The sequence below is a fragment of the Alosa alosa genome, chromosome 8 (genome assembly GCF_017589495.1).
Source record: "Alosa alosa isolate M-15738 ecotype Scorff River chromosome 8, AALO_Geno_1.1, whole genome shotgun sequence".
In the NCBI taxonomy this organism is placed as follows: domain Eukaryota; kingdom Metazoa; phylum Chordata; class Actinopteri; order Clupeiformes; family Clupeidae; genus Alosa; species Alosa alosa.
Genome location: NC_063196.1, coordinates 25,643,815 through 25,668,697, shown reverse-complemented (window position 1 = coordinate 25,668,697; position 24,883 = coordinate 25,643,815). Strand labels below are relative to the sequence as shown.

At 42.3% G+C, this 24,883-nt stretch overlaps 4 protein-coding genes across 4 annotated transcripts in view; 3 read left to right on the top strand and 1 right to left on the bottom strand.

The window, feature by feature from the left end:
• The first annotated feature begins 1,009 nt into the window (after positions 1 to 1,009).
• On the top strand, positions 1,010 to 6,251 carry katnbl1 (katanin p80 subunit B-like 1). Its single transcript, XM_048250434.1, has 10 exons — positions 1,010 to 1,185; positions 2,314 to 2,442; positions 2,597 to 2,634; positions 3,096 to 3,378; positions 4,687 to 4,802; positions 4,895 to 4,945; positions 5,049 to 5,138; positions 5,228 to 5,332; positions 5,435 to 5,528; positions 5,639 to 6,251. Exons 2-10 carry the CDS (start codon positions 2,326 to 2,328, stop codon positions 5,669 to 5,671), a joined length of 927 nt encoding a protein of 308 aa, XP_048106391.1. The 5' UTR covers positions 1,010 to 1,185; positions 2,314 to 2,325; the 3' UTR covers positions 5,672 to 6,251.
• A 408-nt stretch (positions 6,252 to 6,659) lies between these two features.
• emc7b (ER membrane protein complex subunit 7b) lies at positions 6,660 to 10,130 on the top strand. The gene is made up of 5 exons (XM_048250180.1): positions 6,660 to 7,018; positions 7,549 to 7,668; positions 7,838 to 7,976; positions 8,302 to 8,382; positions 9,211 to 10,130. The coding sequence occupies exons 1-5, from the start codon at positions 6,789 to 6,791 to the stop codon at positions 9,355 to 9,357; spliced, it is 717 nt and encodes a 238-aa protein (XP_048106137.1). The 5' UTR covers positions 6,660 to 6,788; the 3' UTR covers positions 9,358 to 10,130.
• Positions 10,131 to 10,608: 478 nt separating this feature from the next.
• On the bottom strand, positions 10,609 to 22,651 carry chrm5b (cholinergic receptor, muscarinic 5b). The gene is made up of 2 exons (XM_048250178.1): positions 22,015 to 22,651; positions 10,609 to 13,452 (listed from the first exon to the last, which is right to left on the bottom strand). The coding sequence occupies exon 2, from the start codon at positions 13,365 to 13,367 to the stop codon at positions 11,802 to 11,804; it is 1,566 nt and encodes a 521-aa protein (XP_048106135.1). The 5' UTR covers positions 13,368 to 13,452; positions 22,015 to 22,651; the 3' UTR covers positions 10,609 to 11,801.
• aven (apoptosis, caspase activation inhibitor) overlaps positions 13,910 to 24,883 on the top strand; it is a 27,870-nt gene continuing 16,896 nt past the window's right edge. The window contains exons 1-2 of the mRNA XM_048250179.1: positions 13,910 to 14,163; positions 14,462 to 14,633. Coding sequence (XP_048106136.1) covers positions 13,966 to 14,163; positions 14,462 to 14,633 — 370 coding nt within the window. The 5' untranslated portion in view covers positions 13,910 to 13,965. The remainder of the gene's footprint in view (positions 14,164 to 14,461; positions 14,634 to 24,883) is intronic.

Here is a 24,883-nt window from a genome sequence, read left to right as displayed (position 1 = left end):
CACCGTACGCCGGCGACCCAGGTTCGATATCCCGCCCCGTGGTCCTTTCAGGATCCCACCCTGACTCTCTCTCCCACTTACTTCCTGTCACTTCCTCCACTATCCTGTCGCATTAATATACTTAAAAAAAAAAAAAAGGAAGGTAAAAAAATGTTCAAGTGTGTTATTTTTTCTAAATCCATCTACTTCTGTCACTTCTGCAAGACCAATATACTGGTGAAATGGAAGCCTACCGGCAATGTACTAAAGTGGATATCAACATTTGCTTTTGACAATTGACAATCCAATATAACACATTATTGTAAAACTACATAAAATGCTGAAAGGTTAGAATAGGCTATTGAGAATGACTATTGGGTGTCTGAATACTGTGATTAGAAAATAACAATGACAGTCCTAGGTATAAATTAATTTCCCACATATTTTGTTCTCAATGGTCTAATGAGCACAATTCATTAATGGCAATTAACCACTGGGCATTTATGGAAATGAACCCGCCATAACTACAATTGGTTTCAAAATTATGCTGAGGAAAGTTCATTCATGTATTTTCTTTTTTTTTTTTGCAATTAAATAAAACATTTGGCAGACTTACAAATAAAATAGTTAAATTAACAGTGAACAGTTTTAAAAAGTTGGTAAGACTACATTAAGGAGAATGGCAATAATAAGAAATAATGTTAATGCAATCAATAGCCTAATGAAAATAAACAATGATAATATAATATAATATAATATAATATAATCATAACTCATAAGAGACGCTTAATTAACTAAGTGCATGCTGAACAAATAGGCCTTTAGACGCCTCTTGAAAGACCCATAAAAGCCTTTACCCTTGTCTACATATTAGCTTTGCCTCACCCGATAACCTCACCTAATGCTCAATAGCCTCCTCGACACCGGATGGCGCTGTCGAACAAAATATTGTGGTTATGTACTCCAACTGCGCTCTTTGACCACTAGATGTCATTAAAGAAACAAACACACAATCCCAACAGAACCAGTCTGTATTTATTTGAATGGAGCAGGCTTCGCCCATTCGGCCAGTGTGTTTTGAGAGTTTTGTATTTAACGCTACTTTCCTGCTTCTGGCTGATTTTGACTTTGCTACTACAACGTGGAACACTCGTTGCACGGAACAATGTTGCTTTTGGAAACGGCAGAAACTTGCCAAATGTGACGGTGAGAAGATTAACGTTAACATAGAACTATATCCTTAAAAGACCAAGCATATGTTTCGTTGAAATGGCAAACCTGGATAGCAAATGTTAGCTAACTTAGCAGCAATTAGCTATCATACTGTAATTACACGCCCAATTTGTGCTAACCCTTTTCAATTAATGATGGGTACAGTTAGCAGGTAAAACAGGAGCGTTAGACAATGCTGCCTTGTTTCCGACCTCAATCTGATTTTTATGTTACTTCAAACACTTCAAACACACACAACACTCCTTAAAGTTAGTTAGCTGCTAGCCAACTAGCTTGCCAGCAAAGGCTGGGACGTGCTAGCTACACTGTAGACGAGACTGGAGTTTCATATCTAGGCCTGTTGACTGTCGGTGCCATACAGCTAATCTAAACAGCTAACGTCAGCTATCCAGCAAGATACTTAATTATGCTATGTTTGCCAAAGGGTATGGATGAGGTTGTCGTGTAGCATTTGACGAATATTTCTCGATCTATCAACAAGTTCACGTTGCATGAATCATCATATTCATTAGATATCTGTGAGCTGTGGTTTAGCTAGCGATGTTTGCGTTATCTTGGGTAGTAGTTAGCCTGACATTGTTAGCTATTTACGGAGTTAAAGCAGCTGACTTCTATCATGTCAACGCTGTCCCAGCAAGCGAGACATGTAGCTAAATTCATCAGAAGAAATGTGTTAATGGGATTTTGAGGTGCATTTACTGAGACACGCGCGTGCCTTAAAAATATAGTCCTTGAGGATAATGAACTTCCTTCTAACGTTAACTCGTCTCGGCATCCTGTCCTGCTGAAAGCTTTTTCCCTCATTAGTGATTGGTTGTTTTGTAAGCTATTAGGCATCAGCCGATATCCCATATGCATCATATCTTTGTAATATTGCTACAAGTTTGAGAGATCTCTACGACACGGAAAATAGGATGCCTTAAAGTGATGCATGATTCTTTGCAAATATATTACGTGCGTGTAACCAAATGAGGTGTCGAGGAATACTTAACCAGTAATTTCACTACAGGGTCATTGTTTCAGATAATCGTATGCCTGTGTGGGTGAACAAACTACGTTCCTTGAGTGCTTATGCATGCAAAACCCTTGTGTCCGTTTCAGTGTTGAGTTATTATGGCCGCTGGACATCATGATGGCAATCAGACAGAATTCCACAGGCTCAAGCAGGCCGCTCCTCACGACCTTCTCGTGCACCAGGTTCACTCTGGAGCCAAGAAGAACATGAGGGAGGTGAGTAGAATTCAAAGACAATCAAAGGAATCAGTTCGAAAGAGACCAGAAATGTGAAGATGAATTTACATGTGGATTTGCATTTTTGTCAGTGTTGGCTGGCAGCAGCCAAACTTACTTGAGGACTACCTTTATTGCCTGTCATCTCTTTTAGGTGGATTATTTAAATAAGGAAGAAATAGATAAAGACAGGTGAGTTGTTTGTTTTCAAGTCCACACCAGTGTGGGCACAATAACAGAAACCATTTGTCTCTGTGTCGTCACAAAAACGTGTCATGACAAGTCCACCCACCCCCCTCCCCCCCCCCCTTCCATCTTTCACTGTAAAAGTTCACTGTAAAAGTCTGTTCCCACTGTGGCTATGTCAGGCTGCATTGCATGGGTGGACAGAGGGTGACCTTTTGACAAATGGAAACACACATTCTTTAGCTAGACCAGTGCAGCATAATACGATTTTTATTTTATTGGAGAAAGGGCATCACATTTTATCTTCAGCCTATTCAGACTACTCGTTGCCTCATTTAAACCCATTGTCATTTAGAGGTCGTCCGTATGTTAGTTGTGCTTTTATTGTCCATTGGCTGCTTGTCTGCCTGCCGAGTCAGACCCATACTGACGCCTTACTTCCTTTCCTCGCGTCCCTTTTTTCCCAGGCTTCCAGTTGGCCGCGGCGTGCACAACTCAAACAAAGCGAAGCGAGTGGTGGGGTTGAAGCGGCGGTCGCGGCACTCAGCGGCGCCGAGCTCCGGGCTGCTGCGCCGGAGGGTGCCAAGCGCAGGCCGGCCCTGTGACATGGCCAACAAGGAGAACGAGCTGACCTGTGCCGGCGATGTGCAGGGCATCACCTACAACGACAACTGCAGGTTCCCCGTCAACTCTGCAGAGGCCTCCAAGATGGCAACGGCCGGCTCCATGTACAGTGATTTCTTCACTGAGGTTGGTTGATAGGTTCTGGTATTACTTACTGTATGCTATACTGATGTTTGAGCAAGGATCATACAGTTTTTCCTCAGTGTCTTCATTAATCAGAAAACACAGGACGTATATGTACATAGTCTTTTGCTCCGAATCAAGCCTGATTTCAGTCTAAAACAACCATTGGAGTTGTGGTTTTGTTAGTGTGGTAATGACCAATCACGCAAGGGGGGAAGCTGGTGATGGTAGTCCTCCACTTAGCACTAACTGACATGCCTAGCTCACCAGCTGTGATTGGGCTGGGGGTCTCGATCAGCTGTTGAATTCAACGTGGCTCACCCAGAAACTAATCCGGCAGTGTCATTTTTGGTAAGGTGCAATGAAGACACCTGAAATGTAATGTACCCTTGACCCTCATTGTTTGCCTGGGTTGGAATATGGTCTCAGTTTGCCTCATTTCTTTGTCTAGAAACATTTGGACATGCCTTTCTCAAGAAGCAGAGCTGTAGCTTTTCAGCAAGTTCTTAGATCTGTCCAATTTTTGTCATCTCCTAACCTTCCCACTTCTGTTACCAATGTGTCAGAACCAGAGCCAACTGGCTCCATCACCAGTTCCCCCAATCAAGATTGGTCATTATAACACTGCAAAAAACACAAACCTCATGGATACCTCAGACTAGAACCAGAAGTACACTTTGTGTGGTTTTTATAGTTATTCTATCTTCTGGTTGCATTCTAATAAAGATATTGACGCACACATTTATGGTCATCATAACATTGCAAAACAATCGGATGATTGCTCGTTTGCACAGTACTGTACTTCGCAATCCAGAGGTGTCCAAAGTTAATGTCTGATTTGACAAGCATGGTCTAATGGCTAAAGGACAACAGCAGCAATAGGATTTCTAATAGAAAACACAGTTAATAATAACATGAATATTAGAAAATAATAACACAAAATATGAACCCCTATTCTTAAGCCTTGTTTGCTTATTTTACTATTATGCAACATGTAAATAAATTCAGAGAATAAAGCATCATAAGCATCATCAAATTTAATCATCCTAGTTTATTTTCTATGAAAGGTATGGATACTCTCCTTGTATGTAGCATAGATTTTAAAAAAACATATGTAAGTTTCTTTAACACACAATGCTCTGGCCATTAAATAGCCTTAGTTGCGGAAATGGCCTTAAATTAAACAAACAAACAAATTCTCTTTGTATGTGCTGCTGGCAAAGCGCCACACTCCCGAAACTTGGTTTCACGTGTTGGTTCACATAATGCCTGCTGTATACTAATGGTCAGTCCTGTCATGTTCTTGTTCAGATTTCCAAGGACCATGATGCGATGACGCATGCTCTCTTTGGACGCAATCTTAAACTGAATGTCGCTTTAACTCTATGGCGGAAAAGTGCAAGTGAATTAGTGGCTTACTTAATGAGGTAAGAAGAGTTCAAGTTGTTTTTTTTTTTTTTAGTGTTGTTGAAATGTAGTTTTCCAAAGCTGGTTCCTTACTAATGTTCTTTCTCTGTAGAATACAAGACCAGGGTGTGCTGGTGGATTGCCTTCCCGTTCTTGCAAAAAGGTACCACTGTTGAATATGTTTGTAATATATGTATGTATCTAAATCTGTATTTGCAAAATCCACTTCATATGCTTTGTTCCTGATAATATACATTTCCATTTAGCCTTGAAGAGGAGCAATCCTGCATATCAATTGGCTGTTGTGTTGACCTTTTACCGCAAGTGAAGACAGTTCTTTCCAGTAAATACGAGGAGTAAGTCACTCACTATCAACCTCCTTTCATGGTTTTACTGATAATTGGCTCCGTTAACTCTGAATCTAATCTCCCCTGTTTCTCTCCAGACATTTGATTGTGGCTTTACACTGGATCCATTCACTCATTAAGAGATGGTGGCCAGAACTCTCTGCTAATGGCAAAAGCTTACAACAAAGCTGTCCATGTGACGGGTACGTACATTTTGTCCACTGTGTTTTTTTTTTTATTATTATAGTTTTTTATTTGTTATTCTGAGTTTGTCTAATCAAAGTTTTTTTTTTTTTGTGGGACAGCAACATTCAGGTCATGAAACAGCAGCTTCAGGAGTTATGGGTGGAAGGAAGTCGGTTAATTTTAGTTCCAGGAACTACGGGTGAAATAGCAAAGGTAAAAGGCATTATTTAACACCATTAATATAGACTCGTATTCTTGTTAATGTTAAGTGGGACAGTTTCTCACTGGTTTGTGTCTGTTTTTTCTTTCCCACTGGTGTTTAGGTCATTGAGACTTATCTTTCACAGCTGCGCTGAGGAACCCATGTAGCACACTAAGGGCGCGACCACTACAAACACTTGCTGCAGTTTTCCGCTGCTTTTTTGGCAAATCAGAAAGGGGATTTGGATGAACTGTTGCACCAAGTTCCCAGAGCACTAGCCTATGAGATCAGGGGATTGATGAACTGTCAAATTCAGACACTCCCTGACAGTAGAGAAACTGGAGACATTTGATGAAGGCAAGAAGGCCTTCTTGTGAGCCTGGAATGGTTGCTTCACATTGAAGTGGATCGTCGTGGTAAGGGAGAGGGGAGAGGGGGGTCCCGTTCAACTCCGTGAGACTGTCTGAAAGCAGGTGACTTAAGTGCTAACCTCTCTCTCACCACTGCAGTCAGTGCTATGGTGGTGATCATCTGCATCGTTGGATGATATATTTAATGCATCCCTACCCTCTGTTTATCTCTGATGTCTTCAATCAAGAACTTGAACTGCAGCAGTCTTAAGTTATTATAGGTCTCGTTGTTTGCCTGTTCATGAATGAATTGTATGTGTAAAATGCACATAATGATTTTGTTTTTCTTTTAATCAAACTTTTAAATAAATCTTCAACATCTGGCTTGATATTTGGTCATTGAACGGCTGTACATCTAAACGCTAGTTTGTCTACACACTACATGGTCAGAAAATGTGCTACATCAGGCATGCTGGTAATGTACAAACAGCATAAGATAAAATCCACGGGTGTAGACGGTAATGATCACGAACAAATGTTGCATTAATTTAAAGCACCAAACTACAAAAGTTACAGACCATTCTGAATTTTGAGGAAATGAAAGAAATGAGCGAAATCCACAGTTTACATAAGTGAATATGCTCAAATACATCTTAATTCCCTTTCCAAAATGATGTGTGTGTAGTGTATGCTTAGACAGTGGGTGTATCAGAGAATGTCTAGTAGACGGGCTCTGGGTGTATGCGCCTTGTGAGTAAAGTTTTTGTACTGTACACTATGGTCATGTGACTTCTACTTCCTGTTGTAAGGATTACGTCGCCCCACTCGTAGTGAGAAATTCGACCGCAGTTGTCAAAGCTGCGTTTGGGCTAGATAATATCCGATCATACTATTTCTAAGACGGTTAACTAGTAGAATACGATGTTTTCACAAAATAGAATATTTCAGACATGTTTGGCCATACACGCCTGGTTTGCTTTGGCGTGGTGTTTTAGTGATTCGGACGCAGGGCCTTCAGCTGCATCTTTACAAGCAAATGGAGACCTATTCAAGATTGAGGGTCGTGCAATTGTTCCAGGCGTAAAATCGCAAGAATGGGTGTCCTCATCTCGTGTAATGGTTGAAGGAGAGGAGTATGTAGGCTTCTTAAGGTATTGAAGTGTCATTATACAGCACTGTACATCTTCTAGTCTAGAACACAACGTTAAGTTTCTAACAAGATGAGGTTAGCATGTTGAGCTACCATGCAAACTAGCTAGGTTACACACTAACGTACTAGCCAACTACGTAATGTTAGCATGTCCGCTGGCAGCTATCCTCTTCTAATTTACGACTAACATTATTCTAGCAGAAGTTTCATGATTTCATACTATATGATTTTAAACGACTACTGCATATCTTGCCCAGCCTCTCATTTCGATGATAAACACCAGTGAGGTATCTTAGAATTTATTTTGTCAGGTTGCCATGTCATGTTTTTTCAGATTGCCAAAGCTTGCCTGGCAACGGAAGTGGAATATGTACCAATACGGAGCGCACTGTAAAGCTGATATATTTTTCAGTACCCCCTCGTGTCAACTCTTCTAGCTAAGAATTACTGCCACCAATCCCAATACGACATTGGCTTGCTAACGTCTTATTAGAAGTGACTTAACTTAACGTTATGCCTTTCTCCACTCAGGACGGATGGAAGCTTTGTTGTCAATGATGTTCCTTCTGGCTCCTACGTTGTTGAGGTGGTGTCCCCTTCTTTTAAATTCGAGCCCGTGAGAGTGGACATAACGTCCAAAGGGAAAATCAGGTAAGAGTTAAAATGGCACACGTCAATGCAACTTACAATGGCATCAATAAACATTACATTGACATTACAATTAACCGTATAAAGTAAAGCCATATAGCCTTAATAAAAATCACCATAAAAACACAAACCAAACACAACTCTGTAACAACTTTTTTCTTTTGGCTGACAGGGCACGTCAAGTGAATTACATTAAGACCTCAGAGGTCGTCAGACAGTCATATCCACTCCAGGTGAGGTCTCCAGGTCCACAGACATATTTCATGAAGAGGGAAACATGGGGCTGGTCAGATTTTCTCATGAACCCAATGGTAAGGTCTTTTCTAGTCAAGGACATTTTATTTGTTATACATAGAGACTGAGATACTCTTATATTCTTCAGGTCAATGAATGCAACTCTGTGTGTCCTCAATAGTGACATTCTTTCATCTTTGTAGCTAAAAACAAAGATTATACTCAGTCTTAAAATTGAATACAGTTTGTTGATGCATGTTATCGGATTGTCTTATCTTGGATATATTTGGTCTAATTGTAGACTAGTTAAAGAATATTGCAGACAATTGACATTTTTGGTACATAACAGGTGTCAAGTTTTGTACACCTTCATTCCATACTGATTTTATTCTGCTTTTGTAGGTAATGATGATGGTCCTTCCGTTATTGATCATTGTTCTGCTTCCCAAAGTTGTCAATACCAATGACCCAGAGATGAGAAAGGTAAGAAATTACGAGCTCCGTGCGTGCGCAGATAGACATTTGTGCAATATGTGCATGCTCACATATTAAAGGTGCTCTAAGCGATGCTGGGTAACGTCAGTTCTGTTGACTTTCAAACAAAACAGAGAGCTAGCTTGCTACTTCCTCCCCCTCCCTCCCGTGCTGCTCCAGTGCAATTGAAACTCGTCTGTGATTTGCTGGAACAGTTATGTTTTTTATCGGCTAGGTTTGCCTAGGTTGTTTTTGTTGCCATTTTTGGAGCCTGGTGGCATAAAATGTTTTAGACTAAAAAACACGTATCATCGCTCAGAGCACCTTTAAAATCATAAACTGCTTTCAAACAGGTCCTCTGTACTATATGCAAATCTTTGTCAAACGTATGTCCGACCCTTCGTGTGATTCAAACATGATGCTTACATGCGTACATCGTGCGTGTGGGTGTTGTTCACATATAAACAGAATCTCCGCGTGGTTGAGTGAGGGGTATGTGCATATTGCATTTAAGTATCCTATTTGAAGCAAAGTCCAGATGGCCTGTGCAACAAGCATTTAGCATTTTCTTCGTTTTCATTTTATCTGGCTAGGCCTTATTCATTCTCAACCCGAGCTGTCATGGTTGGATCTTAGATGTGGTTAAGATGTAGGGGAGGAATAAGAGTCAGTTATGTTTTAGGTAAAAGTAATATTCTGCATAATATTTTCACTGCCCAAAAGGCTTCGTTGAATGCATAGAGGAGCGGCACATTACACCATGCAGTATCATATCAGCCATGTATGTGATTTAATTGACCCTGCTCACCTCTCCACTGTGTCTGCTTTTCTTCACAGGAGATGGAGCAGTCCATGAACATGCTAAACCCCAACCCTGAGCTGCCCGACGTCTCTGAGTTTATGACCAAACTCTTCTCTAAGGGCTCCTCCAAGCCAGGTGGGGGCAGCAAAGGGAGCCGCAGCGCAGCGGTCAAGCGGAGGTAGTGCCGTGCTCCCGGCCATCGTGCCGTGATCTGAGCGACTGTGCTGAAATGTCAGTTCTACTGCATCGCTTCTCTCCTCATGTCTTCTCTTCCTTTGTAAATATATATTTTGTTTTCACCCCCTCCGCGCACACACATGCACACAGAAATGCATTCATTGTCGAGGAGCATGGGCCTAAAGAGTGGTTTTGTGTAGTCTTATTTGTGCGGTTTTGTGTTGGGTTAATTTTTCTAAGTTGCTCTTTTTTTTTTTTTTTTTCCTACTTATTTGTAATTGGATGTATTTTGCACCAGTTGCAACTATCATCACTCCTCATAATGCCAGGATATCCTCTCAGGATATCCTGGCATTATGGATATGAATCAGGTGAATAGCAACTCACCTATGTCTGTTACTCTATCGCTGCTGCATTTGAGATTCCATTTCCCATTAACAGGTTCAGCTCATTAACATTAACAATGTACTGGGGATTGGTTCCATTATGCTTTAGATGCAGTGCAAGGAGATGCAGTGGGATTGTGTGAGGTATCAGAATGTGTGGAGTTATTCCTTTTTTTTTTCTTGGTATCTGCACTTTTGGGGTTGTGCACTAAAGTAAAATCAAAGTGGAATCGATCCCCCCCAACCCATCTGTGTTTCCAGTGCTACTTGAACAAAAGCTATAGGCCTGAATATTCATTATGAGATTTTTGTTGAGCTAGCAAACATAACTGTGAATGAAAATGAGAAATTTTAGCTATATGAGACTTATTTAAATAAAAGTTATGATCAATTGTGATGGTCTACTAAGTTTTTTTCAAAAATTATTATTCTATATTACCACTCAGCTGCAAAGAACATGGGAAAGGGCATGATTGAATCATTCTGAACAGTCTACTATGCATTTATCAACCTACTTGTAATGAAAATTCACTTAACCAGTATGACCAATTTTGTTAAAAACGGAACTCTATTGTTCCGATTCATTGTAGCAACTTGGAATTATTGTGTTATTACATATCTGCACAGGCTCCTGAAATGTTATTTTCAGAAATTCAGGTCAATTCAGGGGTTACAATAATGAATGTCTTAGGAAAAAAAGAAGATATAGACAGATTGATTTTATATCTGATGTTGTACAGACAGCCAAAATGACAAATTACTCAATTACTGGAACAATCTTCTATATGAGTATTCTAAAGTTAAACATGATTAATAGTCATTGGCTGTTGGGAGCTTGCCGTAAGCAAAGCTCCAGTTTGAAATGGATTGTCAGTTAAAAACAGTTAAAATATGGAATGATTAGTGAGCCTTAGTTAGACTTCTTATTTCCAATATTGTGGATGCACCCTGTGTGTAAGGGAGATTAAAAATGAAATGCAAATGTTTTTTGTTTTTTTTGTCATAAGTATATATTTCACTGCTCATGTTGACACTTAACTAGTACTACATATATTTACACAATACAGTGCAGCAGGGTTTGAATTTTAACAACGCACAGAATAACTTGTTTATTCGATTTTTCAACCTACTTATACAGAAACTCAAAATGCATTGGCTGTAAGGCTTGAGCCCTTAATTTAAAGCCCATGTTCAGTAAAACGTGGTATTAAATACACATATCAGTGGAGTCTTCTGGAAGTATGTCTGTGGTCTTAGTAAGGTGATCAATATGAAGTTCTGAACAAAATTGGATAAAACACATGAGCACATTTAAATCTTCCATGCCAGACAGCTACACTTGTAGGAGAAATACAAGAGCAATAATGTGTTGATGAACTGCCAACTGATACAAACATTCTGATGCACTTGTTACACTTTTCAATAACTTGGAATTATATTGTTACATTTGAGTGGTTTGTGATTTTGAAGTATTGCCCCGTGATGTTTTCACCTGCCTTAATGCTCACAATCATTTAAATCTGACATCTTAACAATATTTGGAATAATATGTCTTACATTCAGTGCCATACAAATAATATATTGATAATATAAATTCATTTGTGTCGAAAAGGTCAGACACAATCTTATAATTCCAAGATTTTAGAATGCTCAGATATGGAACAGTTCATTATAGTGTAAACATGTCAGATAGCCCTTAAAATACAAGATAATCCAACAAACAATTTTTCAAATGAACAACATGAATGAAAAACCTGAACTTCTATCTTCATGAAAATACCCATATAAATCATGTATAATAGTAAGTACCACACTATATGTACAGGCATTATGTAAGACTTCGAAACATCAACTATATTCAGTTTTGTGCTACAAATGGATACAACTCAAGATGGTGTAATTACAAGCGTATAATCTCTCAGAAAACTTTGGAAATGTCACTGTAACCAGACAATGCTCTTTACCTTTGTGAGGTTAATTTGACTGAGGATGAGTAATTGACACACTGCAGGATCAAAATACATAGGTACACTCCCCAGTTCAACACCCATTATGCCTCATTTTCAAGTCAGCTTACTGTTCATGACAGGGTTTTGCCCACACCAGTACAATTTCTCCTTCCCTCTGTTCTTCCTCCATTTGCACAAGAGCAGCATTTTGAACGTCTTCTGAAAGGTCTTGTTGCACAGGGCGTAGCACATGGGGTTGATGGTGCTGTTGACGTAGCAGAGCCAGTACCCCAAGTGCCAGAGGGAGACAGGGATGCAATCAGAGCAGAAGGTGGAGATGAGGACCATAATGTTATACGGGGTCCAGGTGAGGATGAAGGCCAAGAGGATGGCACTGAGGGTCTGGGCTGCCTTCTTCTCCTTGATGAGGACCATTCTCTTTCTTTTGGTGATCTGGCTCTTCAGATTGGGGTCCATGGGTTTGGTGGCAGTGGCAGAGGGGGAAGAGGTGAGTGGCAGCTGGTTTTGGGAAGGGCACGGGAGCAAGGGCGTCTGGTTGTCGGCCACCTTGCTTGGCTGAGGGCCCGCTTCCTTAGGGAGCGGCTTGAACTTGTAGGAGATGACCTTCTTGCTGCCTTTCTGGGAGCTACGTCTCGGGGACAGGCTGAAGTAACAGTCGTCGCTGTATCCCGCCAGCTGCCCGTTCTCACTCACCCCTGGCAGTGCCTGGCTCTTGCAGGACTCCTGCGAGGCCGTCGCAGAGACTGGCCTCTCCTCGTCCTCGGACGACGTGTAGCTGTTGAAGGACGTGACCTGCTCGTTCTTGGCCCAGGTGTCCCTGGAGGCGCACACCGTGGTCATTGTGATGTTGCTCTGGTTCGACGAGGACCATGACGCCTGGGTCCTTTCTCTGTCGTTATCAAAGCCAAAGCAGGATTTTATCATGGTCCGTGGGGGCCTGGAGATGTCAGGGTTGCGTGTGGACGTTAGGCCTTGAAGCTCTGCCAGGTCCTTGGTGCGTTTCTCTGTCTCCTTGTATATTCTGCAGTAGAGAATTGTCATCACCGACACTGGGATGTAGAAAGCGGCTATAGCTGTGCCAAAGGTGATCACCGGTTCAGAGAAGAACTGGATGTGGCACTGGTTTGGCGGAACTGTCCGGTTGCCCACAAAGTATTGCCAGCAAAGAATTGGAGGAGCCCACAAGATGAATGACACCAGCCATGCCATGCCGATCATGATGCCAGCACGTTTTGGGGTCCTCTTTGCCCTGTATGTCAGTGGCCTTGTGATGGAGAAGTACCTGTCAAAGCTGATGACCAGCAGATTCATTACGGATGCATTGCTGGCCACATAGTCCAGAGCTAACCAGAGGTCACAAGCTAAATTCCCCAAGTACCAGCTACCCATTAATATATATGAAGTGTACAGGTTCATTGAGAATACTCCAATGATTAGGTCTGCAAAGGCTAAACTCAGTAGATAATAATTGTTCACAGTCTTCAGCTGGCTGTTAACCTTAAAGGAGAGCAGCACTAGAATGTTGCCCACAACAGTTATGAGGCTCACAACTGCTGATACAGTTGCGATGGTGATGACCTCCCATAGGCTGGGTGGAACAGTCTGGGCCTCTGACGTGTTTCCATACAGGGTGGAGTTTTGCAAGTCATCCATATTCATGGTTCTACTGAAAATGTGTCATCTTAGGTTATGAGTAAACTAAAGAATCTTCTTTGAGCTCCATCCTTATGAAATAGCAGATTATCTGAAAGGAAAAGAGACAATTAGGCAAGGCAAGGCAGCTTTATTTCATCCAAGAACAGAGAACAGCATATAACATGCTGTATAACTAATTTAATACTAAATACTAATTTATTGTTTAATAATCATAATACATCATAATACAAAAGTTAACATTGCATTACTGTGGGTTATTGCAGACTTGTTTTATTAACAAAACTAATTTAATTTCATGAGAACATAAAAGTGCAAAAGAGACTTACTTTTGTCTCTGCGGACAGTATTCAATGTGACAATGAATTCGACAGTTAAGATTAAGTGGAGCTCATAAACACGCACGCACACACACACTTAAGTGTCATTATTGTGGGTTATTGTCAGTATTATTATATATTTTTTATTCATTCATTGTAATTTCATGAGAACATAATAATGCATGAGAAGAACATGAACTCGTGTCTCCCCGGACAATGTTCAATGTAACAACGAATTCGACAGCGTGTTACATTGTAATTGTTCCGGACAACACCCGTTGGAAATGGAGGGAGGTGGAAGACCGCACCGAGGCCGTGGCAGCGGCGGTAGAAGAGGAGGTGGTGGTGGAAGTGACTCTGGCTTCTCTGGTGAGCACAGAGGTGGTCGTGGGAGAGGTAGTCACCACCGTGGAAGGGGCAAAAGGGATCATTATCGGGGAAGAGGACGCGGCACTCATGCAGCGGACTTCTTCGGCAGCCGGGTGGGTGAGATGCCGATGGCATGACATGACTTAGCGAGGCTTCCCAGCCTAACCATCAAACAGTTTTCTAGCAAGTAGCAAGCATATTTTTACCCTCTGTGAATAACCACTAATAATCATCTACCAGCTCTCTCCGCACATACACTGCATTAATTCATCATTCACCACGTGGGGTTATTTTAGGCTCGTGTCAGATACACGTTGCATTTGTTGTTGTTAGTAGAACTGCATGAACTCATTGCAAACTACAATTAGTACCAGACATTACAACGTATCCTTGTTAACTGTTAATTAAAAGGGCCAAGATGTCAACGATAATGCAGATTTTGAGGACGAGGGGCGCAGTGTATTCTCCAGGAGAAAACTTGAATCAAACTGGGACCGCTATGAAGCGTCCGAGCTGGAAGAACAGAATAAGGACGTGCCTGTGCAGAGGGGTACGGACTACCATGCGCTCCTGGGCTCAGCGGGTAAGGAAAACACCATGTCACTGTGCTGTGACATTCTGTCAAATTAGGGCAAATGATTACACCTAACAGTTCAAAGAATGTAACAGTCAATATCTGCCACAGTAGACGTTGGCCCCTTTTCAGTCACCATTCTGTAATGCACTGACGTCAGTTAAAATTTGAATTTATTTGCTAAACTTCAGTCTCATTTCATGTGCTTTTGTCGAGGACAGTGCAGATTGTTAAGCCTAACATGGCAATTGACAAAAGTCATTGTGCCGATTATTAAATGTCTGCTCACTCAAAGAAGCTCTTAAGCGATTAAGAGGCATTTGCTCGAACAGGTACAGTTACAGACAGTGACGTTTACTTCCAGAAACAAGTCAGTTGTGTAATAATAAGGAAATTATGTGAAAATATCTGACGAGGCTTTTGTAATAGTGCACAATGAAATGACACAAATTGGCTCATTTCAGTCTTCCATTTCAGGCCTGGCCAGAACACACAAGACATGTATTGTAATGTATTTTGTTCTGGTCCCTGACCAAATGCCAATTACTTTTTTGTTCTTTTAACCATGCCCAAGGACATTATTAAACAATTGAAAAACAATAAGGGAATAAAACCTTATTTTTTCTAATTTAACAAGACCAAATCCCAGTGAAATGGAAAATTTGTTTGTATCACCACATATTGGACCAGCTTCTCTAGGGAGGCCCTTGCTGGATTTGCCTCTCATTTCCCTAATCTGCCTGCTCAACAGGAATGTTTATATTCCGTGTGTGTGTGTGTGTGTGTGTGTTTTATAGAGGGCTGATTGCGCACTCAAGTGGCAAAGCAAGAGTTTACTCTCACACGCTCTAAAAAACATTTCTGGTCCTGGGCTGGCAAACAGCCATCTTGTTTCTTTGACGAAGAAACATGTGAAGTGTACACTGCCCAGAAGGGTATATACTACACAGCAACCTAACCTTGAGCATAAAACTTGAGGTGTGACCAGCAGAGAAGGCCGTTCCAGGTGGACATTTTTTCTTTACCCTTTTAAAACTGAACGTTTTTGTGTAAAAATTGCCAATAATTACCTTTTAACTGTAAACAAAAATACAAGCAACAAGGCAATAGCCAAAAACATTTGCCTCTGCTTGTTGAATTTGAATACACATCAGGCTTCAAGCTGAACATACCAATCTAATTGTGTAGTCAATCCTTCGGCCTCTGATGTAGACTGACCACCATGTTAAAGGGATATTCCACCATTTTGGGAAATACACTCATTTTCCACCTCCCCTTGAGTTAAACTGTTGAGTTTGACCTTTCCCCAGTTTATCCAGCCGTTCTCTGAGTCTAACAGTAGCACTTTTAGCTCCAGCTCATTGAATCAGATTAGACCGTTAGCTTATAGCAGAGATGCTAACGGTCTAATCTGATTCAATGAGTTGGAGCTAAAAGTGCTACTGTCAGACTCCGAGAACGGCTGGATGAACTGGGGAAAGGTGAAAAAATTGTGAAAAAATCCCGTTTGATTTTTGAGACATAAGTGTTCATTGAATCGATTGTAAAATTGATTTTCCATGTCTAAAGACGTTTCCATTTTCAACGCCAAATATAGGCCAATCCACGGACAACTAACATGCATTAGGACGAACGTAAAGAGGGCACTTGAAGACACACAAGCCAGCAATATTTCTGATGATTTATTGGCGTGCAGTTTCGTGCACAATTGCAACATTCTCGAAAAACAATAAGCAGAGTGGACTGCCAAAACATCAGTGGAAAACATTACTGCAGGCTTCAACGTGGCTGTGTTTACGATTAGAAATGTCAAACAAATTTCACCTACGTAGGAACTCGGTTTGCATACCACTTTGTCCTTCTCCATAGTTTGATCTACCCAAAACCCGAAGTGCTTCCATATCGAACTCCTCAAGTTATTAGGGCTCGTCTCTCTCATGTCGCACAGGTTGATCGCGTTGTCCTCCACTTTTTGGCAAAACACCAGCAGCACAGCAGCCAATAGCTGTTTCCAGTGCATAAAATTGGTGGTCATTTTCTTTTTAGCTTTCGCAATGCCTACTGCACTTTCTGAATTCTTTATTTTCTTTTTCTGATTGTTTGGGTTTTGTTACATCTATCTTTTTTATTTGTTTAATTTGTTTAAAGTGTACATATTTGGTTAAAATCCCTATTTTAGTTTTTGAAACTTGTGTTGGTTGGTCCAATCGATTGTGCAATCGATTTTCGAACGTACTGTAAAGTGAGAGCCCTAGAACCAACACAATTACCTAATTGCAAAAGCTACAAATAATCAAGCACAGTTAATTTTGTCACATGTATGACTTTTCTATTACTGTCGTCCTCCTTGACTATGCCACTTCTTGTTGGTAGGTGTACATAGTGCGTGGGGGGCTGAGAAATTAGGATTGGTGAGCTTTACAGTCGGTCGGGGGTGCTGTGCACAAATTAAAGAGAGGGTGGCACAAATTAAAGAGACATTTGGAATATTGAACTGAATCAATTCATTGACATTCGAAAGTTATATTGCAGTCGCAATATCTGTCAGAAAAATTGCAATTAGATATTTTCCCCAAATATATACGCAGAAACATAGATAGATATGATAGAAAAGAAAGTAATCTATAACATTGATTAGGATAATATCATTTTCACAAACAAAAAAAGTAAATAAAAGAAAAATGAAACAAATAAATAATTAAAAAAAACATTAACAAGTTTGCGGGAAATCAAAGAAGTAAGTTTTTGTTTTAGTTCTGGTTTTATAACAATTGAAAAAGTGCTTATTTGTAAAAAACAAAATGTCCCGATGCTGAATATTTCTTAGTAGCGCTGTGCCAAGCAAAGGTCATATGATCTGTGTTTCCAGCACAGGTTGAAGGACACTATAATTGCTTTCCCGGTTGTTGGAAGCCCAGTGATTTGTTTTGGCCTCCTATTTATGTTTTTTTTTTCCTGAGAGTTTTGCCTACTCTGTCTGATTAGTCATCTCCAGAGGCTAGAGCAACCCAGAGTGCACTTAATTGACGGTGGGTGTAGCGGTTTGTCATTTTTTTCCTGGGCAATTATGCTGTGAATTCAGGAGTTGTACGGACGGAGGTTTCCAGCCTCTTTAACGCGCGCGCACACACACACACACACACACACACACACACACACACACACACACACACACACACAGTTTACTTGGTTTACAATGATACAGTACAGTTGTTGAGAGAGACCTTGTGTTTCTAAGTATGCTTGAGTAGCATCAGTGTTTAAATGTGGAGACTGATATCGAGCAAAGAGCACATAGACTGTATAACACATAGCCGATAGCTTAGTGGATTATATGCACAGCCACTTCAATGCCCACCAGTTTGTGCTCACATTTTCCCCATCTTGTTTACTAATTGTGTGTGTGTGTGTGATAGAGAGGGAGAGATGATTTCACTGGAGGAAAGCTCCTTCAGTGTCTTATTAGATTTATGGGAAATGTGCTTAACAGCCAAGTTATGTGTTTGCGTTGTCCTGACCCTCCCTAGTCGTCCTTCAGAACTCTTGAACCCCCACACCATCTCATTACAACATGAGTTCCTTGTACATTAGTGCACCTTGAACATCACACATTCTCCAGACATTTCTGAATCATTCTCATTTATTAATATTTATTTATGAATAGTTGATCAGCAGTGGCCTGTGCAAGTGCTGTAATGCTCATTAAGAATTTGGCGGAATGTGCTGATTAGTTGATTAGAGGGCCTTCAGAGCTGGCGTGATGAGCTCCAGTGGTGCTAGCACTCTGACTTCGCCCACAGGAGCATAGCTACAGGGAGAAACGCTTCTTTTTGTCCTTGTTTCTGTTATGCATTGCCGTGGTGGAAAGGACCAGTCAAGGCTCTCCGTCCGTTTAGCCTGCAAACACAACCAGAAGCGGACGTGCTCTAGAGACAGGCAGAAACAGATGGAGAGAGAGAAAGAGGTCGAGGAGAGAGAAGGAGGTGGAGGAGAGAGAAGGAGGTGGAGGAGAGAGGAGAGGAGGTGGAGGAGAGAGAAGGAGGTGGAGGAGAGAGAGAGAAGGAGGTGGAGGAGAGAGAGGAGGTGGAGGAGTGAATCTGTGATGCTGTTGACCTGACCCCTTGAAGTTGAAGGCTACCTTTCACAGAAAAAGTTAAGACATTTCCTCGCTCAGGAATTCCCGCCATTCTTTTCAGGAAGTTGAATCTTTTCTTTTTCTTTTGAATCTCTTCCTTTTTTTTTTTTTTCAGTTAATCTGTCTAGATTCACCCTCAGAAAGCCTAGATCTTTGAATATCTACTTTTTTTCTTCTTTTTTTTCCCCCTAAACAAATCCTCTGTAAACTCTGTATTTATACAGCATTGATATGATGCCTCTTGACACCTACTATAGTGTGGACATGTGTTGTGCAGAGATGCAGACCTAAGCTGAACGGCGCAGCGCGGCTCGGTGCGGCACAGCGAGAGAGGATGAGGGGGGTGACGGCTGATCTGTTTCAGGCAGAAATAGCACAGTGACGTGACGTGGCGCGACATCCTGGCCTCCTCATCCTCCAAGGGCCTCTGTGCCTCAGAAGTTATTAATGCAGTTGCGCCATTCGTCAGTGGTTGCATCTGCAAATTAACCTACTGTGTGCCTTTACCTTAGTCATACTCTCAGCATACGTCACCAGTTTTATACCAATCTAAAGATGTATTTGAGGTAAATTAGTTGTATAGCTATCTGTGGTTCAACAGTTGTGTTGTGGATGGCTTTGTTTGACTCATCTTAGCCCACGCCTGGGATTTGCACAATGACCTCTTTCCTGCCGAATGCGTAGTTGTGCATTGCCGCTGTTGCCGATATTTGCACTCGAGAGCTAATCAAATACATCCCTGCCTTCAGTGACGTAGTGTTGTAGCAAACTGGACTGGCTGGAATTAGTGTATTACACTGTCTGAGCCACGTCGTTTGTTTCCCATCTACAGAGGAAGGACTGAGCTAAAATACCTTTATAAGCACACAGGTTACACTCGATAGATAGCTGAAGGAAAGTGTGGAGAATTTAGCAAAAAGTCTAATGAATTGGACAAGGACTACATAATTAAAGTAACTGCACACGATGGGGTTGTGTGATAGAAGCAAGTGAAAGCACTGGCTGACAGATGCCGGACTGAGTACATCCGTGCTTATCTTCAAGCGATCCCAGGTGTTTTGTGATGATTTGTTCTGAGCTCTGTAAAATTGGCAGGATGAAAATTGTTGCTGCTGTTGAGAAACACCACTGCAGTCTTTTGTGAGAGGACACAGACACAGACACACACACACACACACACACACACACACACACACACACTGTACATCCACACACTCACAAATGCTCTGTCTCACACATACACAACCTGATGCTGTCTTTGACACACACGCACACACACACACACACACACACCATCCACACACTCACAAATACTCTCAGTCTCTCACACATACACAACCTGATGCTCTCTTTAACACAAACATACACACACACACACACACCGTACATCCACACACTCACAAATACTCTCAGTCTCTCACACATACACAACCTGATGCTCTCTTTGACACACACACAAATGCGCGCACACACACACACACACACACACGGTACATCCACACACTCACACAGCCAGTCAGTCAGACAACGTAGCCTCTTAACACGAGAGTCTGCTGGCAGCGGTTTTGACGACCCCCCTTCATCACGAGCAGCAGGATAAAATGATGTCCAGCTTTGAGGAGTGCCGAAAATGCCAGCTGAAGGCAACATGACAGCTCAGTCACAAAGAACATCTAAACCTCTAACCCACAAATGCCACATCCGTTGTAATCCCTACCGACCTCAATTAAATACTGTCACCCATCAAAGCAATTTAATTGCCTTTGTTTTTTAATGCATAATGCCTAATATCTGGAATTTCAATGAGTTGCTTTTGTCACTTCCACCTTTTTTCCTGGCCTTCCTATGGGATTTAATTGAATGCTGATTACTCCACAATGTAGTTGAATTGCTGGATGAATTGCTTGCATCCAAAACAGCAATCTTCCCTCATTCAGGCAGAAAGTGTAGTTATGTTAAATTAGAAGCTGGAGTTCATTTGAATTTAAATTGATTGCTAATTCCTGTGTCTTGTGTGTTTAACTGTAGCTGTTTCTGTATTTGTTGGTCTCTCTCTCTCTCTCTCTCTCTCTCTCTCTCTCTCAATCTCTCCTCTCCTCTTTTTTCTCTCTATCTCTCTCGGTCTCTCCATCTCTCCTCTTCTTGTCTCTTTCTCCATCTCTCTCTCTCTCTCTCTCTCTCTCTCTCTGTCTCTCAATCTCTCCTCTCCTCTTTTTTTTCTCTCTATCTCTCTCGGTCTCTCCATCTCTCCTCTTCTTGTCTCTTTCTCCATCTCTCTCTCTGTCTCTTCATCTCTCCTCTCTCTCCCTCTCTCCATCTCTCTCTGTCTCTCCATCTCTCCTCTTCTTTCTCTGTCTCCCCCTCTCTTCATGTCTCTTGTGATTGAGGTGGTGTTGCTAAGGATGCTGCAGCTAGGACAAAAGACTCACTTAATTTCGTTGGCTATTTAGCGTCTCATTGTTGCCTGAATGTATTAACCGACTGCTGATTGAACACCCACACAACTGTGCAAAGAGGTCCGTGTTCATTAAAGCGACATCGAGTCAAGGGATCAATGGAAAAAAATCTTTTTTTTGTCTGAAAACAACAATTAGAGGAAATAATGGCATTTTTAGTTTTTGCTGTTTTCATCTGTGGCTGTTGATGACATGAACATAATTTCAGTAAAAAAAATAAATTAAAAAAAAACGGTCAGTGAGTTATAGTGGCAGAGAATCTTGCAACTCTGTGATATTGCAGCAAATGTTGTGCGGTGAAAAGCTCTTCAGAGTTCTAGCTGAGAGTGCCCTCATCCTGAGAAACATGACCTGTTGTTGTGGCCACCTCCGCTAAAAATGGCCAACAATGTCAGTGATGAGAAATAAACGCCTCTCTGCTAATGATTCCCACACAGAGAGAGAAGGGGCACCAGAGAGGACTGAATGCACAGTTATAGTTCAGAACTACACTTGCCAGATCATCTTACGTGCTGCTTTTTAAAACAATATTGCTGTATAATATGCCAAGGTAGTGAAGAAAGTACACAGCCAGATTAAGAAACAAACGAATGTTTGATCCATTTTACTACACAGTGCAACTGGGAATGCTAATCACGCCTAACCTCTTGGACAGTCATACAGAAATCGTTGTTGTTTTTGGATTTGGAAATATTTTTTTTTTTTTACCTCTTTTGGGGTCTACTGTAACTGCAAAATGCCAAACACCCAGTTTTGTCACAGACCGAGGAAGAGGAAGAGCCAATGAAGGCAGACGTACCCTTGAAGTCTGGTAAAGGTGATCTCCGTGTCTGTAACCGCGGCTATTCTCCGCACGCACCCTGGAGCCTGGATGCCCCTCCGGCCGGTGAGCTCTCTCCCCCAGCCGTTCGGCTGCGCTCCCAGAGTCATAGTTCCTCCCTCCAGCCTGCACAAGGAGTAGTCGGTCAGCGCAGCAGCAACACCTGGACGATGACCTCAGCCTCCGAGGTCCACAAGCAAGCGCGGTCACAACACTCCAAGTAACCCGCTCGTGTGGTTCATTCCAGTTTTAGCCCCGCTTTCACAGTATCGAGTTGCACTCTTCTGTCCTCGAGGTTTGTGACCCCCGCCAAGAGGTGGGGTCAGGTGGGGTGCAGTGGGGCGGTCAGTTATGACACCCACGCAGGAAGCTCATGAGTTTGTTGTTGAAGGAGGTCTAAAAGTCCAGCTGCCCTCTCCTCTCTTTTCTCCTCTCCTCCCGTGTGGTGAGAGTGGAAGAAAGGATGGATTGATGGACAGACGGAGGGATGGATTGATGGACAGACGGAGGGATGGATGTAGGAGATGGAGCTCCTGTGTCCAAGCGCCTCGGATGAGCTCTGAGCTCTCAGCTGCAGATGCTGGTTAGGGTCTTCGTCTCTCTCTCTCTCCCTCTCTCTCCCTCTCTCTCTCCCTCCCTCCCTCCCTCTCTCTCTCTCTCTCCCTCGCTCTCTGTGAGCCGGCGTGCTCACTCTTCCTCCCCACTGCTGCTGTTGCTGCTGTTCATGCTGTTGCTCCTCTTGCCTCTGCCGCTGCTGCCGTTACTCTGGCGAGTGTGTGTGTGTGTGTGTGTGTGTGTGTGTGTGTGTGTGTGTGTGTGTGTGTTTTTTTTTGAGCGCGCTCGCGCCTGTTTTGTGTATGTGTGGCCACTGCTGCTGCCACTGACACACACAGCTGGAGCCCTCGCCAGACGGATCGTCATGTTTCGACGACCCACCCCCAGTTCAAGAGTGTGTTTGTGTTGGGAGGCTGGGGGGGGTGGTAAATGTAGGCTTGGTTTTGGAGTGAGAAGTGTGTGTGTGTGGGGGGGGTTGTTGGGGGCAAGAGACCTCAGTGTGTGTGTGATGGAGAGGGAGTAATTGTGTGTGTGTGTGTGTGGCTGTAGAATGCGGGGGTGAGCATAGACAGGATGAGGCTTCCTGATGCATAACAGTCTCATTAATTACCCTGCCTTTGACACAGCCTGCTGGCCAAGCTCTGGAAAGCCCACAGTGGTGATGGTGACTGGAGACTATCTCTGGGTGACTAACATTAGTGACTGTGTTTGAACAGCTTGGGGTGAACAGTTCCTATCAGGGTGGCCAACTAAGGGCAGATCCAAATTTATATACAGATTGTGTGTGTGTGTGTGTGTCCTCTCTCTTTCTCTCTTTTACTCTCTGTTTCTCTCTCCCACACCCTTTTTTCTCTCTCTCTCTCTCTCTCTCTCTCTCTCTCTCTCTCTCTCTCTCTCTCTCTCTCCCCCCCCCCCGCAACCCCCATCCCCACCCTGCAGTTTGACCTGGCTAGTCAAGATAAGATTTTGCCGTGTGTTTGTGTAACAGAGGGGCCAGCGGTCCTCTGTCAGTGGTGCTTCCTTTTGGCACCTTAAGTCCCAGTCCCTTTCATTTTAAGACTGTCAAATCCTCTGCCCCTCTCCGCACCCCATACTGAGAAAACGACACAGGAGACTTTGGTTTGATATGCTTGTTGGGAAATGTCTTTAAATCAGTGATGGGTTTCAACGTTACGTTAGGTGGGTTTCAACCTCAGGCTCCCCAAGATCGGCCTGTCGGATTCTTGCTGGCTTTGAGGAATCAAAATGTCAGGAAACATCACATTGATTTGTCTGTCCTTGTGTCACTTGCCTGGTTTGATCTTGTCGTGTGTGTGTGTGTGTGGCCATCTTTTTTTTCTTCTTCTTTCTTATTCTGTGGAAAGTACGCAAGATATTGGCCAGTTGGATTTAAAGAGGAAAATATGACTTTGAACTCTGATGTCTTTGCCATGACACAACTGCCTTGACCATATGCCGTATGACATTATCGGAGATTAGTGGCCAGCCCCTAACCCTTAGATCTAATTATGTGCTTAGCCACTACTTTTGGTGTGTGAGCCACTATTTCTCAGTGATGCATATTTGTTTGTAACAGCAATGATCTCACAGTGTTCCTTCAAAGTATGAAGGAACACTTTTGTGCAATTGTGGCCAAATGACGACACGTGAAGCCTGCTACTGGGCTCCTCATTATAAACCCTGTTACAGTCTGAAGCCTCTCAGGCTGTCAAATCCATTTGACTAACAGCAGACCAATAGTCCTTGTCAAAGTATAGCAGATTACGCTTTTACAGTCAGAGATAAGTAGTCCTAATGCTTGCAGGACCAGGCTTGGAGGATTCGTCGTAGGATAAGGTTTTGAAAGTGCCTCAGATTGTTTGCTGCATCATTTGCTAAAAAAGGATTCCAATCACCCCGTTAGAAAAAAAATCAACGTAGACTTGAGAGTGCAAATCAGTGTTTGTGTTCGCTAAGGGACCGCTTGCCTGTAGCGCTGAGGGACCGCTTGCCTGTAGCGCTGAGGCCATTAGAAGGACTGCTGTTTGAAATCAGAAGCTGTCTTCATAAGTGCCCCATTCATTGGGATCCAATGTTTACTGACCTTATATGGCCTGAAGGTATTTAATGTGTGGAACATTGATAAGCACCTCTGCAATAAACAGTGATTTAATATACTCAGATTGTCATGCTCAGTGCACTTGTTGCTTAGTGCGGTCAACAGTGCCTCAATATTTGCTGCACCATTAACTGTCAGAGAAAGAACTAGAAACTGAGTGTGTTCTTCCGCTGAAGAATAAGACAGACAGTCTGT